The sequence below is a fragment of the Protobothrops mucrosquamatus genome, unplaced genomic scaffold (assembly GCF_001527695.2).
Source record: "Protobothrops mucrosquamatus isolate PMUCROS unplaced genomic scaffold, P.Mucros_1.0 scaffold145, whole genome shotgun sequence".
Lineage (NCBI taxonomy): Eukaryota > Metazoa > Chordata > Lepidosauria > Squamata > Viperidae > Protobothrops > Protobothrops mucrosquamatus.
Window position 1 is genome coordinate 654,716 of NW_015386511.1, and position 12,315 is coordinate 667,030.

General features: G+C 37.9%; 1 protein-coding gene across 1 annotated transcript; it reads right to left on the reverse strand.

Moving 5' to 3' along the window:
• Positions 1-1,674: 1,674 nt before the first annotated feature.
• XRCC3 (X-ray repair cross complementing 3) lies at positions 1,675-11,881 on the reverse strand. The gene is made up of 8 exons (XM_029283593.1): positions 11,867-11,881; positions 10,634-10,690; positions 9,846-9,983; positions 9,208-9,420; positions 7,011-7,165; positions 3,469-3,681; positions 3,114-3,163; positions 1,675-1,933 (listed from the first exon to the last, which is right to left on the reverse strand). The coding sequence occupies exons 2-8, from the start codon at positions 10,686-10,688 to the stop codon at positions 1,684-1,686; spliced, it is 1,074 nt and encodes a 357-aa protein (XP_029139426.1). The 5' UTR covers positions 10,689-10,690; positions 11,867-11,881; the 3' UTR covers positions 1,675-1,683.
• Between the last annotated feature and the right edge of the window lie 434 nt (positions 11,882-12,315).

Consider the following 12,315-nt stretch of genomic DNA (forward strand, 5'->3'; position numbering starts at 1 on the left):
ATAGATTATTAGAAAAGAAAAAAGTCTTGTATATTCCTACAGAGAAAATTTATTGGCAGGGCAAATACTTCATTCAGACAAGAAAGAGTCCAGGATTTTCTATCTTTGAATAAACTGTGGCCACAAGAAGCTGCTATGTTTTAATAATTTCACAATTTACTGGAAAGTATGCAATATACTAATCAAACACTGCGATCTGAAGATGTTTTAATGAATAGGATCAACTCTAGACAAAATATTATTTGAACAGGACTTCCACTGATAATGGAAATTTTTGTTTAAATACAGTATAATAAAAGATTTCTAGACAAATCTTTTACAAAGTGAAGGAAAATTTCCATATTCTCCATTTAACCATCCATAAATTGCATTGAGAAGATTCTTCAGGCAACTGCAGAAATTAATTATAGCATTAGGAAAAACATTTCCCAAAATATGATGCTGGAGAAAGTGTATAACCAACTTAAGTATATAGGCACAATACTTGACAATGATATGGGAATAAGTGAAGTTTAATCAGCAGAGTATCTCATGAAATCCAGCGGGGGGGGGGGGATAAATATTTCAAGTCCTTCTAATGAAATAGTGTCATCTATCAGGATTTAGAAAGTTTACAAAATTGGCCCTATAGAATTACATTGCCACGAGATTTGGATTATCCCAACTTGGTTGGCTTTCCAAAAGACCTTGACAAGTTGTTTTTCTCCCAAGCACTGAGCCAATGCTGGATAAGCTCATTCTGAAATGACTTTTAATTGGAGTCAGTTGGGATTTGGCCTTAATTAATCTCTACTGTGAAGGATTTTTTAAAATGTTTTTAGCCATGTATAAGCTGCCCAGAATTGCAAGTTGGGCAGCCACACAAATCATTTAAATAAATAGTAAATAAATATGGACATTTAAGTCTTATTATCTTTTCCCCCTAAGATAGGGGACATGAGGACTTAATCTAGTAAATTTCATCTCATGGGGTTCTTGTGTATTTTTATATTGTTTATTTTTAGAAATTTAAAAAAACAAATTATTTTTTCCTGTGTAGGGACTGCAGTGGAAGTTATATATATTTACATTTAGTGCACAGGAAGAATATAAATATTTCTTCATAAATTAAAAGAAAACAGCAAAAAAATTAAAAAGACATTTTCAGCTTTGTCAGCTTAAAGGTAAACATGGGACCCAACTAAATCTCCCCAGGAAAAGAATTCCCTAGCCAGGTAAGTAAATTGCATCACACCATTAATAGTCTACCCTGACTTTAAAAGAGTGCAGCATGTTTAAATGGATCTCGTAACTTATTATTTCAGCCTAAGCACTGTCAGTGCAGCACGTTAGTCCTGTTGAATACATGTAATTGCTGACAGAGAATTTCCTTTCTAGAAATGCAGCTTAACCTTCAAAGGTTTTTCAGTTCAAAATTATTTTATCAGATGTTTGTTACATATGTTTTATATTGCTAAAGGGAATTCTTTTATAAACTGAGGTTTTCTGTTTTTTGTAATTTAAATGAGTTCAAGTTATTGTTTGCTATCATTCTGAGAGCACAATCCAGATCAAATAATACTTTGCTGAGCAGACAGGATAATGCAATAGATAAATAGGATGATGCAACAGCAGGAACAGACTGAGGATTTTTAATATATTAGCTCCATTTTATACTGAAATAATGGTAAAAAAAACCCTGTTTTACGTTTTTTCATAATCATGACTGGTTTTCCTTATTCCTTTTACACCTTCCAAATTTACAGTATAATAGCAAAAACGCTGGGGCAAATGAGGAGCAAAAATAATTCTTAACATTCGTAGCTCACTTCTACCATACAATGTTTCTCCACTAGTCAGTGCTTGGTTTACAGTGCGACACACCATCAATCTCATCAACAGCTGATTAGACCAAGTTATTCCCAGTGCTGGAACAACAGTTCTGGCTGAGCAGCTGAAACACAAAGCCTGTAATTACAAAATATTCTAGCAATTTGAGCTAGGGGAAGCAAGCTTGTTTTTTAGATTGGTTTCTTGGGCTAGCTACTAGGCTCATAGAAAACCTGCAGCAGTTTTATTGCATTTGCAATAAAAGAAATCTTACTAAACACAGAGGAAATAAATAGCATTCATTTAACTATTGCATTTAAATTCCATTGTTAAATCTATTTTTTGTTGTTCCAGAAGTGTGCAGCCCCCCCCGCCAAATAATTTCCTGGGACAGATGAATTAATGATATGGTTTGATCTAAGGTAATTTTGCTGAGCTCTTTAAAGATTAATGCACTAGTTTATTTCATGTTTATAAGAGAGATCTGTCCTAGCAAATGTTATACCAGTGGTTCTCAACCTGTGGGTCGGGACCCCATTTGGGGTCGATCGACCATTTCATGGGGGTCGCCAAGCAAGGCTGTCCGCCATTTGTTTTGTCCGCCATTTTTTTCCCCTTTTCCGGCGGGTGCCTTACCTCCCTTGGGCTGGGCCAGCTGGTGGTCGGCCTGCTACGCCTCGGCCGGCAGAACCACGCATGCGCGGCGCTCCCGGGCAGGGAAAGTCCTTGACTTACGACCGGTTGGGTAGTCCTTGACTTACGACCGGTTTAGTCCTCGACTTACGACCGGTTTAGTCCTCGACTTACGACCGGTTTAGTCCTCGACTTACGACCGGTTGGGGTCGCGGCATTAAAAAGGTTGAGAACCACTGTGTTATACCATATTAGATGCTTCAGAATCACATTAAGGTAGAATGTATTCCATTGCATCATATTAATCAGTGAACACATGCTATCTGTTGAAAACTTATTTTAACTAAGAAGAAAGTTCTGTTGGGTAGAGGTGTAGTTGGTCACAGCCTCACTCTTCACAGTTACTGTTTCAATGAAACAGAATCCATCTAAAATCAGGTGTTTTCACCTTGTGTTTGGGGCTAGCCATAGAATCCAATAGCAGTTCTTCCTTACATCATTCCAGCTCAAAATAAGTTATTCTAGGTAGGGTTAGAAGAACCTAGTATCAGCATAAATACAGTACCGCACACATACATCATATATGAGATATGTGTTTAGATTCACTTTGTGTGTATGTATGTGCGCATGCTGTGCATACATGTGTTTGCTGAATTTCTTTTTCCACTCACCTTTGAGTATTCCAAACAGCATTTTCCTTCTCATTCATTGCATCAGTTACCTAGATTACAAAAAAGGAATCAAGAAAAATGCACATTCAATACTTTGTCAGAATATAGTAATAGGAAAGAAATGATTTTACATCAAATAAAATACTTTGGCTAGACCAGAGTTAATTAGCCAACCCTAATTCTGGTGATCCACAGGAACAATAGCATTTACTTGGAAAAATTCCATTGTTAACTATTACTTTCATTTAAGTGTTTAAATCAAGGTCCAGTTAAATATTAAAAACCAGTTAGATGCACATAGCTCTCCTGAAATTAGTGGGATGTTGCTTAGGCTAAGCAAACTCTACTATCTTACCTGATTAATGCATACGATGGGGGTATGGAACCTGCAGCTTAATCTATGAAGTTTTGCCCCAAATCTGTGTAAATATTTAGCTTTCAGGAGAGAATCTGTAGCACTGAATTCACATCTGAATAAGGCAGCAATGGAGTCAATAATGACTAGCCGCACCATGCCTCTTGAGAGCAGCAAGCTAAGTCTCTTAGTAATGCACTCATGGAAAGTGTCCTGTAATAAGAAGGAAATACAGCAGGATGTCTATCAAGAACAGCACCGTTTAAAAAAACTGTGCTCCAGTGGATGCACAGTTATTATTGCAATAGCTAGAGTAATCCTTATTCCAAGCTTTTGTATTTGTTTGCAATGTCAGCAAACAGAAAACTGTATATTCAATCAAGTAGTTTTACTGAGTCAGGAAGCTGAGTGAGAATTAACAGCAATGTTGCAAATCTATGCACATTATCTTGAGATTAAGTCCCAATTAACCCTTCTGAATATATAATAGGATTACATTAAGATTTTTACAACAGGGTTATTGGTCCTTATTCTAAAACAATCTCTTGCTAGAATATCCTTTTTCTACGCTTGGAAATACGATTATTCAAAGCTTCTTTCTGCCAAAGTGGGCTAGCATTTTCTAACCAGTGATATCTTTCCAGGGTTTCACAGTCCCCTGGACACAGGTCCTGCCTAATGTTCCCATCAGCAATGAAATAAATACTAAAGGATTAACTGTGGCCAGCACAAATTGATTGAACTCTTCAAAAAAAATTACCCCACTCCAAGCTGAAATATATCCTACTAACTGCATAGCTCTGCTGCATTATTACTGGTGCAATCCATAAGCCATTTGTAAGGCGGTATAGAATTAATATGTTTTCCTCTGCACAATTTTTATTGTATGTTCCTGATGAAACATCATACTGGGAAGTAGCGAAGTATAGCTGACACACATTCCAGTGAAAAACAAAATGCAGGAGAAATGCACTGGAAAGCAAGTTCTTGTCAATAATTTATTCATTTTCCCTTCTGGCTACTGTTCTAGTAAGCTGAAACAACCTCCATCCCCAATGACCCATTCCTTATTAATATTTAGGAATGTGGCTAAAATGGAGTTACTCGAAAGCACTTTTAATGTTTACATGTTGTCATTGGGAGATGCTATGTCAATATCATCCTGGATACATTATCCTGTAATTTTTATTCTATACTTTATTATCTGTTTTTATGCTGTAGTGTACACTGCCAGGAATCTATATGGAGTATCAATACATAAAATAAATATGGAGGAGTGATCAAAAAGGGGGTTTAAAAAAGGTGCATTTACAAAGGCTGACGCGTAGTTATGAAAGCTTTAGGAAACACTCAGGAAAAAATACTGTTTACTGACCTTGTATTTGTGGTAAACGCCTAACTTTTTTTTAAAATGTCTTTTTCATTTCTCTCCAACTTTTTAGCAGCATTTAGGAGGCACTTGTATTTTCTTCTGTTTAACAAACTAATGTGTTCCATGTGTGCATATTTTTTCACCAAGACTAATCAGAATATGTACAACTGCACTGCCCATCTGTTTGTGTCAGATATCTAATTAGGATAGATACATGGGCGTTGCTTTTGGATATAAATTTCTGTTCTTCCTTCATACTATATGTTTGACTTTCAATATTTGTGTGCATCAAAGAGCTCAGGCCAGGCAACAAGCATCCTGCCCTGGGTTACGTGATCAAGAAAAAAGGGAGGGGCTTAGAATAGAGGAGTGGTGGCATACTGAACCATTAGCCATCTGCCCCTCCCAAATGGATGCATTGGGGGGGGGAGTTCTTTGCAGCCCCTGGCTATTTTCTAAATCAATATTTTTTAATTTCTTTTTTTCAGCTTCTCCCACCACATTAAATATGGTTATATTATGTTCTGTTTAAGAGAATTATTCTGCTGACAGACAGATAGCCATCATTTTGAGCCCTTTTAGGAAATGACTTTCTAATCTGCCATTGGGTTGGAAAGAACAGAAGGAAAACATTTGGCGTACATTTTTCTCTTGGGCATTCCACTTTTGTTTTCCTTTCCTTAAAAAAAATTAAAAATAATGTTAAGCAAAAGGTATCCTGCGGAATTCCAGTGTATTTTCTCACAAAGGCAACACTGAATATGCCAGAGGAAAAGCAAGCAAATGATTAAGCCAGATCAATTTCTCTTTAAAAACGGTATAATGCAATGCCTAGTTGGAAAGATTTTCTATGCCTGCAGCATAATAACCAAATGCCAATCAATTCCCCTCTCTGCCAATTTTGAACCAGCAAATGAAGTCTCCTTTGTGCTTGATTCCCTTTCTAGTTGAATTTGTCCTCATTGAGGGCAGTGATGCCACACCTTTGTCTCCAGACTACAAGTTTGTGGATGCCTGCAGACTGGTTTGATCACAGTCTCTGAGCTTGACTGCTGTCCACCATTTAATGGATAAACTATTCTAACATCAGAGGTATGCTGGAGAAAAAAATGTAAATTAACATTTAATCAGTGAGGCAGACTGTATCTTGCATTCTATGCCCCAAATTTAAATACAAGACAATAATATCATTTAAGACTATATATCAGTGGTGGCGAACCTATGGCACGCGTGCCAGAGGCGGCACTCAGAGCCCTCTCTGTGGGCACACGTGCTGTTGCCCAGGCTTGCCTCCTCCTGTAACCCCCTCCTCACCAGCAGCCTCTCTGGAGGAGAATCGCCCCCGAGCGTGGCCCACACGAAGCAGCGCAGCCAAGGACATGGCAGCCAGGCAGCGTAGACAAGACTCTGCCCTCACGCCCCATCACTCACAGTTGATGCTGTGGGGCGCAGGCAGAGGGCGTGGCCTCAATGGTGCTGCTGGGCTGCCTGGGTGATCTGTGGCAGGCCCTGGAGGCGGTGAGGCCCTGCGGTCAGGCAGGGTGGGAGCGGGGCAGGGGGTGGAGCAGGGGAGGGGCCAGTTTTTGGGCACTCGGTCTCTAAAAGGTTCGCCATCACTGCTATATATATATATTTATAAAAATAGGCAGCCAATGATTACGTGACTTGGGATTTATTATTGATGGATTAAAATCTGCTTTTATTCACAGTGATTTTTTTTAGTTTTCTATAGATAGCAAGATGGTTGTGCAGGAAACCCGAAACAAGTTTTTTTTTTTTTACAAATCTTTATAATTCAGTTGACTTAGTGCCAAAAAAGTAAGCACATAACTGCACTACTTTAGCTTCTGAGAGTCCTTCAACTTAGCCAGCATAGTTTCACAGCTGTGAAAACAAAAAGCTTACCTTTTTATTAAAAAATAGAAGAAAAACGAACACTCATTTTTCAGAAGTTCTATACTGCTTTTTACAGTATTGAAGTTCAAACCTGACTGCTGAATGTGTTCTATAAGTTAAGGTGTTTTTAATGACACCATTTTAAATGTTTTGCATAGTTTAATTAATGGATGTTCTATATGTGTTGTTTGCAGCCTTTTAGTTTCATACTGAGAAAATTTGCATAGATTGAATTTAACATTTTGAAGCATTAACAGCCAGATAAAATACTCACCAAGTCTGCTGCATGTTCAACAAATATTCTGTTTCCAAATGTTATCTTCTGCATCACCTCAGATGGAACATCACTCCTCAATATGGGCAGCTGTTCAATCAATTGCTGCAGACGTTTATTAGGAAAAACATCTTCTGTGCAAATGTAAACTGCACCTGTAATGGAGGCCAAGCCATCTGAAATTACTGTTTTCTCTTTGTGGCAATTGGCTGGAACACACACACACACACACACACACACACACACACACACACACACGTGCTGGGAAGGGATAATTCCTGTTTTTTAAAAAATTACTTTATATGGCTACCCATTTTATAACTGCAACTGTGGGTGGCTAACAAAATAAAAATTCAGTAAAAGCAAAGTAATACTAATAGCAAAATCCAGTATAAATAGATATACAGAATGTTTGTTGAGGACAACAACATGCAATATAGTGAAAACCATCTCACACACTTCCTTAATCTCATGACTCCAATGCCCAGGAAAACAGTCATATTTTTAAAGTTATCTGAAATACCAGCAGTGTCTTGCTGGATCCTGGGAATTATGGTGTTCCAGACGGCAGGCGCTGCAACTGAAAATGCCCATTTCCAAAGCTGCAGTGGATATTAGTACAGATATTCATCAACTTCAACAGTTCATTTAGTGACTACTTGAAGTTACAGCGGCATTGAAAAAAGTCACTTATGACTGTTTTTCACACAACCATTGCAGCAGCATCCCCGTGGTCATGTGATCAAAATTCAGACACTAGGCAACTGACTCATGACAGTTTCAGTGTCCTGGGATCATGTGATCACCTTTTGCGACCTTATGACAAGCAAAGTCAATGGGGAAGCCAGATTCACTTAACAACTGTGTTACTAACTGAACAACTGCAATGATTCACTTAACAACTGTAGCAAGAAAAGTCATAAAATGGGGCAAAAATCACTTAATATCTCATTTAGCAATAGAAATTTTGAGCTCAATTGTGGTTGTAAGTTGAGGACTACCTGTACAGAAAGACCTGAGCTCATAAGCAGAGCCATACTTGCAAATAAAATGTTTGATTCAACTCCAGCAACCATAAATAATAATTTAGGTGATGGCAGTATAAGCATTACACAGTATTTCATCTTCTCCGAGTGCACAAAGCAAATTCCTACAGTGAAAAATGTGATTTGATTTCAGTAGCTGTTGAATGTAATTGTCCTTACATTTTTGAAGAAACCAAATTACAGGCTCTCATACATATACTTTGGAACTAAATAAGAGAAAATTCATTACATCCTTTTAAGCTTTTAAAAACTAAACTCCTAGTCCCTATAGATAGAGATACATAAATATGCTTGAAAGTATGTATGTGAACAGTGCCTACTGAAATCTTCAAAACAATGAAATCACCAGTCGTTGATTTATTGACTAGAAGATTTTTAATGTTTGGAGTTGAAACTTTAGCAAGGAGTAAACTATCTAGCTGTGTCACTGTTTTTTCCAAAAATAAACAAAATTATAATATAATATAGGAGTCTGGTGGCGCAGTGGTTAAAGTGTAGAATTGCAGGCAATCTCTGCCCATAGCCTGGAGTTTGATCCTGATGGAGCTCAAGGATGACTCAGCCTTTCATCCTTCTGAGGTTGGTAAAATGAAGACCCAGATTGTTGACGGCAATATGCAAATACTGCTTACATTGTACACTGCCCAGAGAGTGCTGTAAAGCACTACAGGGCATTATATAGGTCTAAATGCTAGTAATCATAATGCAATAATATGCAGGGAGTGAAGAATTCTGCTCAAAATATCATGGTTCTGATAGATGAGACCAAGTAAAGCAGAACTCCAAGGCTTGAGTTTTCCTCTAAGAACATGTTTATTGGTTACAAAGTATCGGCACAGTCAAAATTAAAACCGAGACTAAAATTCCCTCCAAAAAGTAACAGTATTACAAAGTTAAACTTCCCACCCCATAAACTATGCAATCAATTCCACTTCCCAATAAAATTGTTTGGTGGGCTTTTTAACATTAGGCTCAACCCCCAGTCTCACGAATAGAAATGACCTTGGTTCCCACGGGACAGAGAATTGTTTAGACTAGCATAAAACTCCCCATCTCTCTTCCCAATCTTGTGGCAACCGAAAAGGAGCAAAATAGCTTCAGCCAGGTTCGTTGCAGAGTTGACAAAGAGATTAAAAGAGTATATTTCTTACCAGATTCTAGTCCACCATATCTGTATGGATACTGCACAGAAAGACATAGCTGCAAAGCAATCTGAGTCTTCCCAGCAGAACTTTCACCAGCAATTTCAGTAATTCCTGTATGGGGAATTCCACCTTGGAGCAAGCCATCTAGAACTGGGCAGCCCAGACTCAGCTTCTGGCTTTGGGAAGTGCTCGGGGCTTTGTTTTGAAATAGCTGGAGTGCTAAAACAATTTGACAAGAGGTTTACTTAATGTCACTTGTATGCCACTTTCAATGTAATTATCCTGAAATGGTTCACAAAATAAAGATACGGAGGCTCTTAATCACAGCTGATTCAGAAATCCTCAGCAAGCATTCAGTTAAGACATCCAGCAAAAGCACAATGTTCTATTTCGGCAGCAGGAAAAGAATATAAGGTGGAAAGAGAAAGGGAATAAAAGAGATTATCAATATTTTTTTTTAAAAAAGGTGCCGTTACCATTTTATGACATAAACACATCAAATGTTGTAGCATTTTAAAGGGTTCAATTAGATTTTAACAGAAGTCTGGAAGATCAAATCCCACTATATATTCAATTTATAGGTTTATAGTAGTCTAATATTTTTTTAAATTGATTGTTTAGAAAAAAGCTAATTGAAGACTTACCTGTAAAAACAGAATTTTTTCTCAAAGTACTAGAAATTGTTCTTAGTAGATATTGTACATCTGTCTTGGATAGCTTTGTTAACCTTTGCAAATCTGATCCCGAAAGATGGAAAATGTCTTTAATTGATGTTATATTTGCTGAAATAAGAAAATTGATTCTATAACCTACATAGACTTATTTGAAAAGTGGAAATATTACAGCGCATAGGCCAGTTATTATTTTATCTCTTGCTCTGGAATCCTTTAAGTACAGTATGTTCCATTCAACACAATGCAATTTACTTTTAAATAGACAAGAACAGCATGGCAGCATAAATACAGAGGTTTGTTTTTATGCAAGCACTTTTTTCTAAAGCAAAACTGTGAAACTATAATTGTTCACTGTTGCTCAACTATTCAGAACATCCCTTATCACTGGCATTCATTCATTTATATTTCACATTTCTAAACAGCAGTTTAGAAATGGTAACTGGTAACTAGTTTAGCAATGAGAGCAAGGCTAAAAATTTCCCATCAATTATCAGCTATAGACACATTCACAGATATTTATTCAGAAGTGAGTCCAACATGGCTTGTTCTTAAAAATTTCAGATTGCAACCTTAGCTTCTTTTCAGATCTGGATATACCTAACCTCATCACAATCAGCATTTACCTACTTGCAATCGTAGTCTGTACAAATCCCTAGTCAAATGCAGCAAGACAAAGTTTTCTTACACAATCAATATATAAAAATGATAGAGGGATGGCATATAACATGAAAACAAGGATTTGTAGACAGTTAATGTACCTTTTTTAATAGCTGCAATCACTCTAGGGTTCATGTCAAACTTATCCCAGTCCATTTCTTCACAAATGCAGAGCCAAGCATAGAGGAAGAAAACTGAGTAAGATATAGCTTTAGAAAGATACTAACAGAAAGACTTGAAATAGTTTTTCACATCATCCTTGCTCCCTGGTCTCAGTATTATTTTTCCAATTTTTCTTTAATGCTTTTATATTACTAGTGTTATATACTGATTTGCAATTGCTAGGCTCCTTAGCTTGTTTTAGTTACTTTCAGGTTATGTAGCATGTGAAAAATATCAGGGGTGAAGAATGGTTCACACGTAATCTGCATGAGACAATGGTACTTAGGTGGAAAAATATAAGGATATGAGATTGGCCAAAACATGTTGAAGGTTGTGAAAGTGGATGCAAGTGCTATTTTTACAATCATCACACAGAATAAGGTACCATGAATAAGGGACTTCCTTACTCTATTCTTCTGGAACTCAAACAGCCTAACCCCATGGTGGCCAACCTATGGCACGCGTGTCACAGGTGGCACGCAGAGCCCTCTCTGTGGGCACACGCGTCGTCACCCCAGTGCTAGGCCTTCAGCTGGGTTTTATAAAACCTTTTTGCTCTAGGCCTCTGCTGCTGTGTGCAAAAAAAAAGAAGGTGCAATCAATCAATCAATTTCAACTTCTCGTAGGAAAAAAAAGATCTTGCAAAGTTGGAATTGATTGATCGAACTTTTTAATCTCACCCAGTCTACGGTTACCACCGCGGCCATGCCCACCCAATGGGCCACGCCCACCCGGCATCTGACAATACATAAATGGGTTTTGGGTTGCAGTTTGGGCACTCAGTCTTTAAAAGGTTCACCATCACTGGCCTAGCCTATTAGACATTGAGTAGGACATGTGTGGAAAGAATATGAATGAAGCTCTTCTGAAAGTGAACAAAATATTATGACAGTTGAATGAAAAATAAAGCTTCCACCTCTATAGGTTAAAGTAAAGAAATTTTAATAAATGAAAAAAATAATTATTGAAATGAACTCTTTTGTTACCTATATTTACTTCTTCATAGGATCTTTATTTGCTATATAGTTCCAGTCGAACACATTTGTGATTATAGATTATAGATTCAAAATTGCACACTAGCTAGAAAACTGGCAGTCGGACAAAAGTCACCCAACTCAAACTCCATCGAGAGAAAACTAGCAAGCAAGAGTTACTTTTAAATTATTCCCTACCTTCAATGAACGATCCCAGCCTTCGAAAAGAGAAAGGCGCTAACAAGAATCAGCCTAAACCGCGGAAAGCGTGGGCCAATCACAAAAAGCTGGAAAGAATTATTAACCAATCAGATGCCCCGCTCGTCATCGAGAACACAGCTTTTCTCCACTTCGCTGTCAATGTAAAGGGCGCATGCGGCATTATAACGCTAGTCTCTGCGCGCACGCGTGCGAGACTCCTCTCTCTCTCTTTCTTCCCTCCCCTTTTCACTTTCCTATTTGCCTTGAAGGGGATTGGTTGAGAAGAGTATATATCAATGGGGAGGGGAGGTCGGCCCACTATTGTAACGTTGAAAACAACAGCTCTGCCCCCCCCCAAAGAGAAACGTTTCTCAACTTTCATTGGTCAGGAGAGACGTCTACCTTTAGTGAACCTGATGGCGATTGGATGGCTGCGGCGGGGCAGT

Bases quoted from the DNA above. Each gene is read 5' to 3' on its own strand.
- XRCC3 (XM_029283593.1), bottom strand. From the start codon at position 10,688: ATGGACTGGGATAAGTTTGACATGAACCCTAGAGTGATTGCAGCTATT. The intron at 3,682-7,010 runs GTGAGTATTTTA...TTCTTATTACAG, and splicing joins TTGAACATGCAGCAGACTTG to GACACTTTCCATGAGTGCAT. The intron at 3,164-3,468 runs GTAAGATAGTAG...TTTGTAATCTAG, and splicing joins CCATCGTATGCATTAATCAG to GTAACTGATGCAATGAATGA.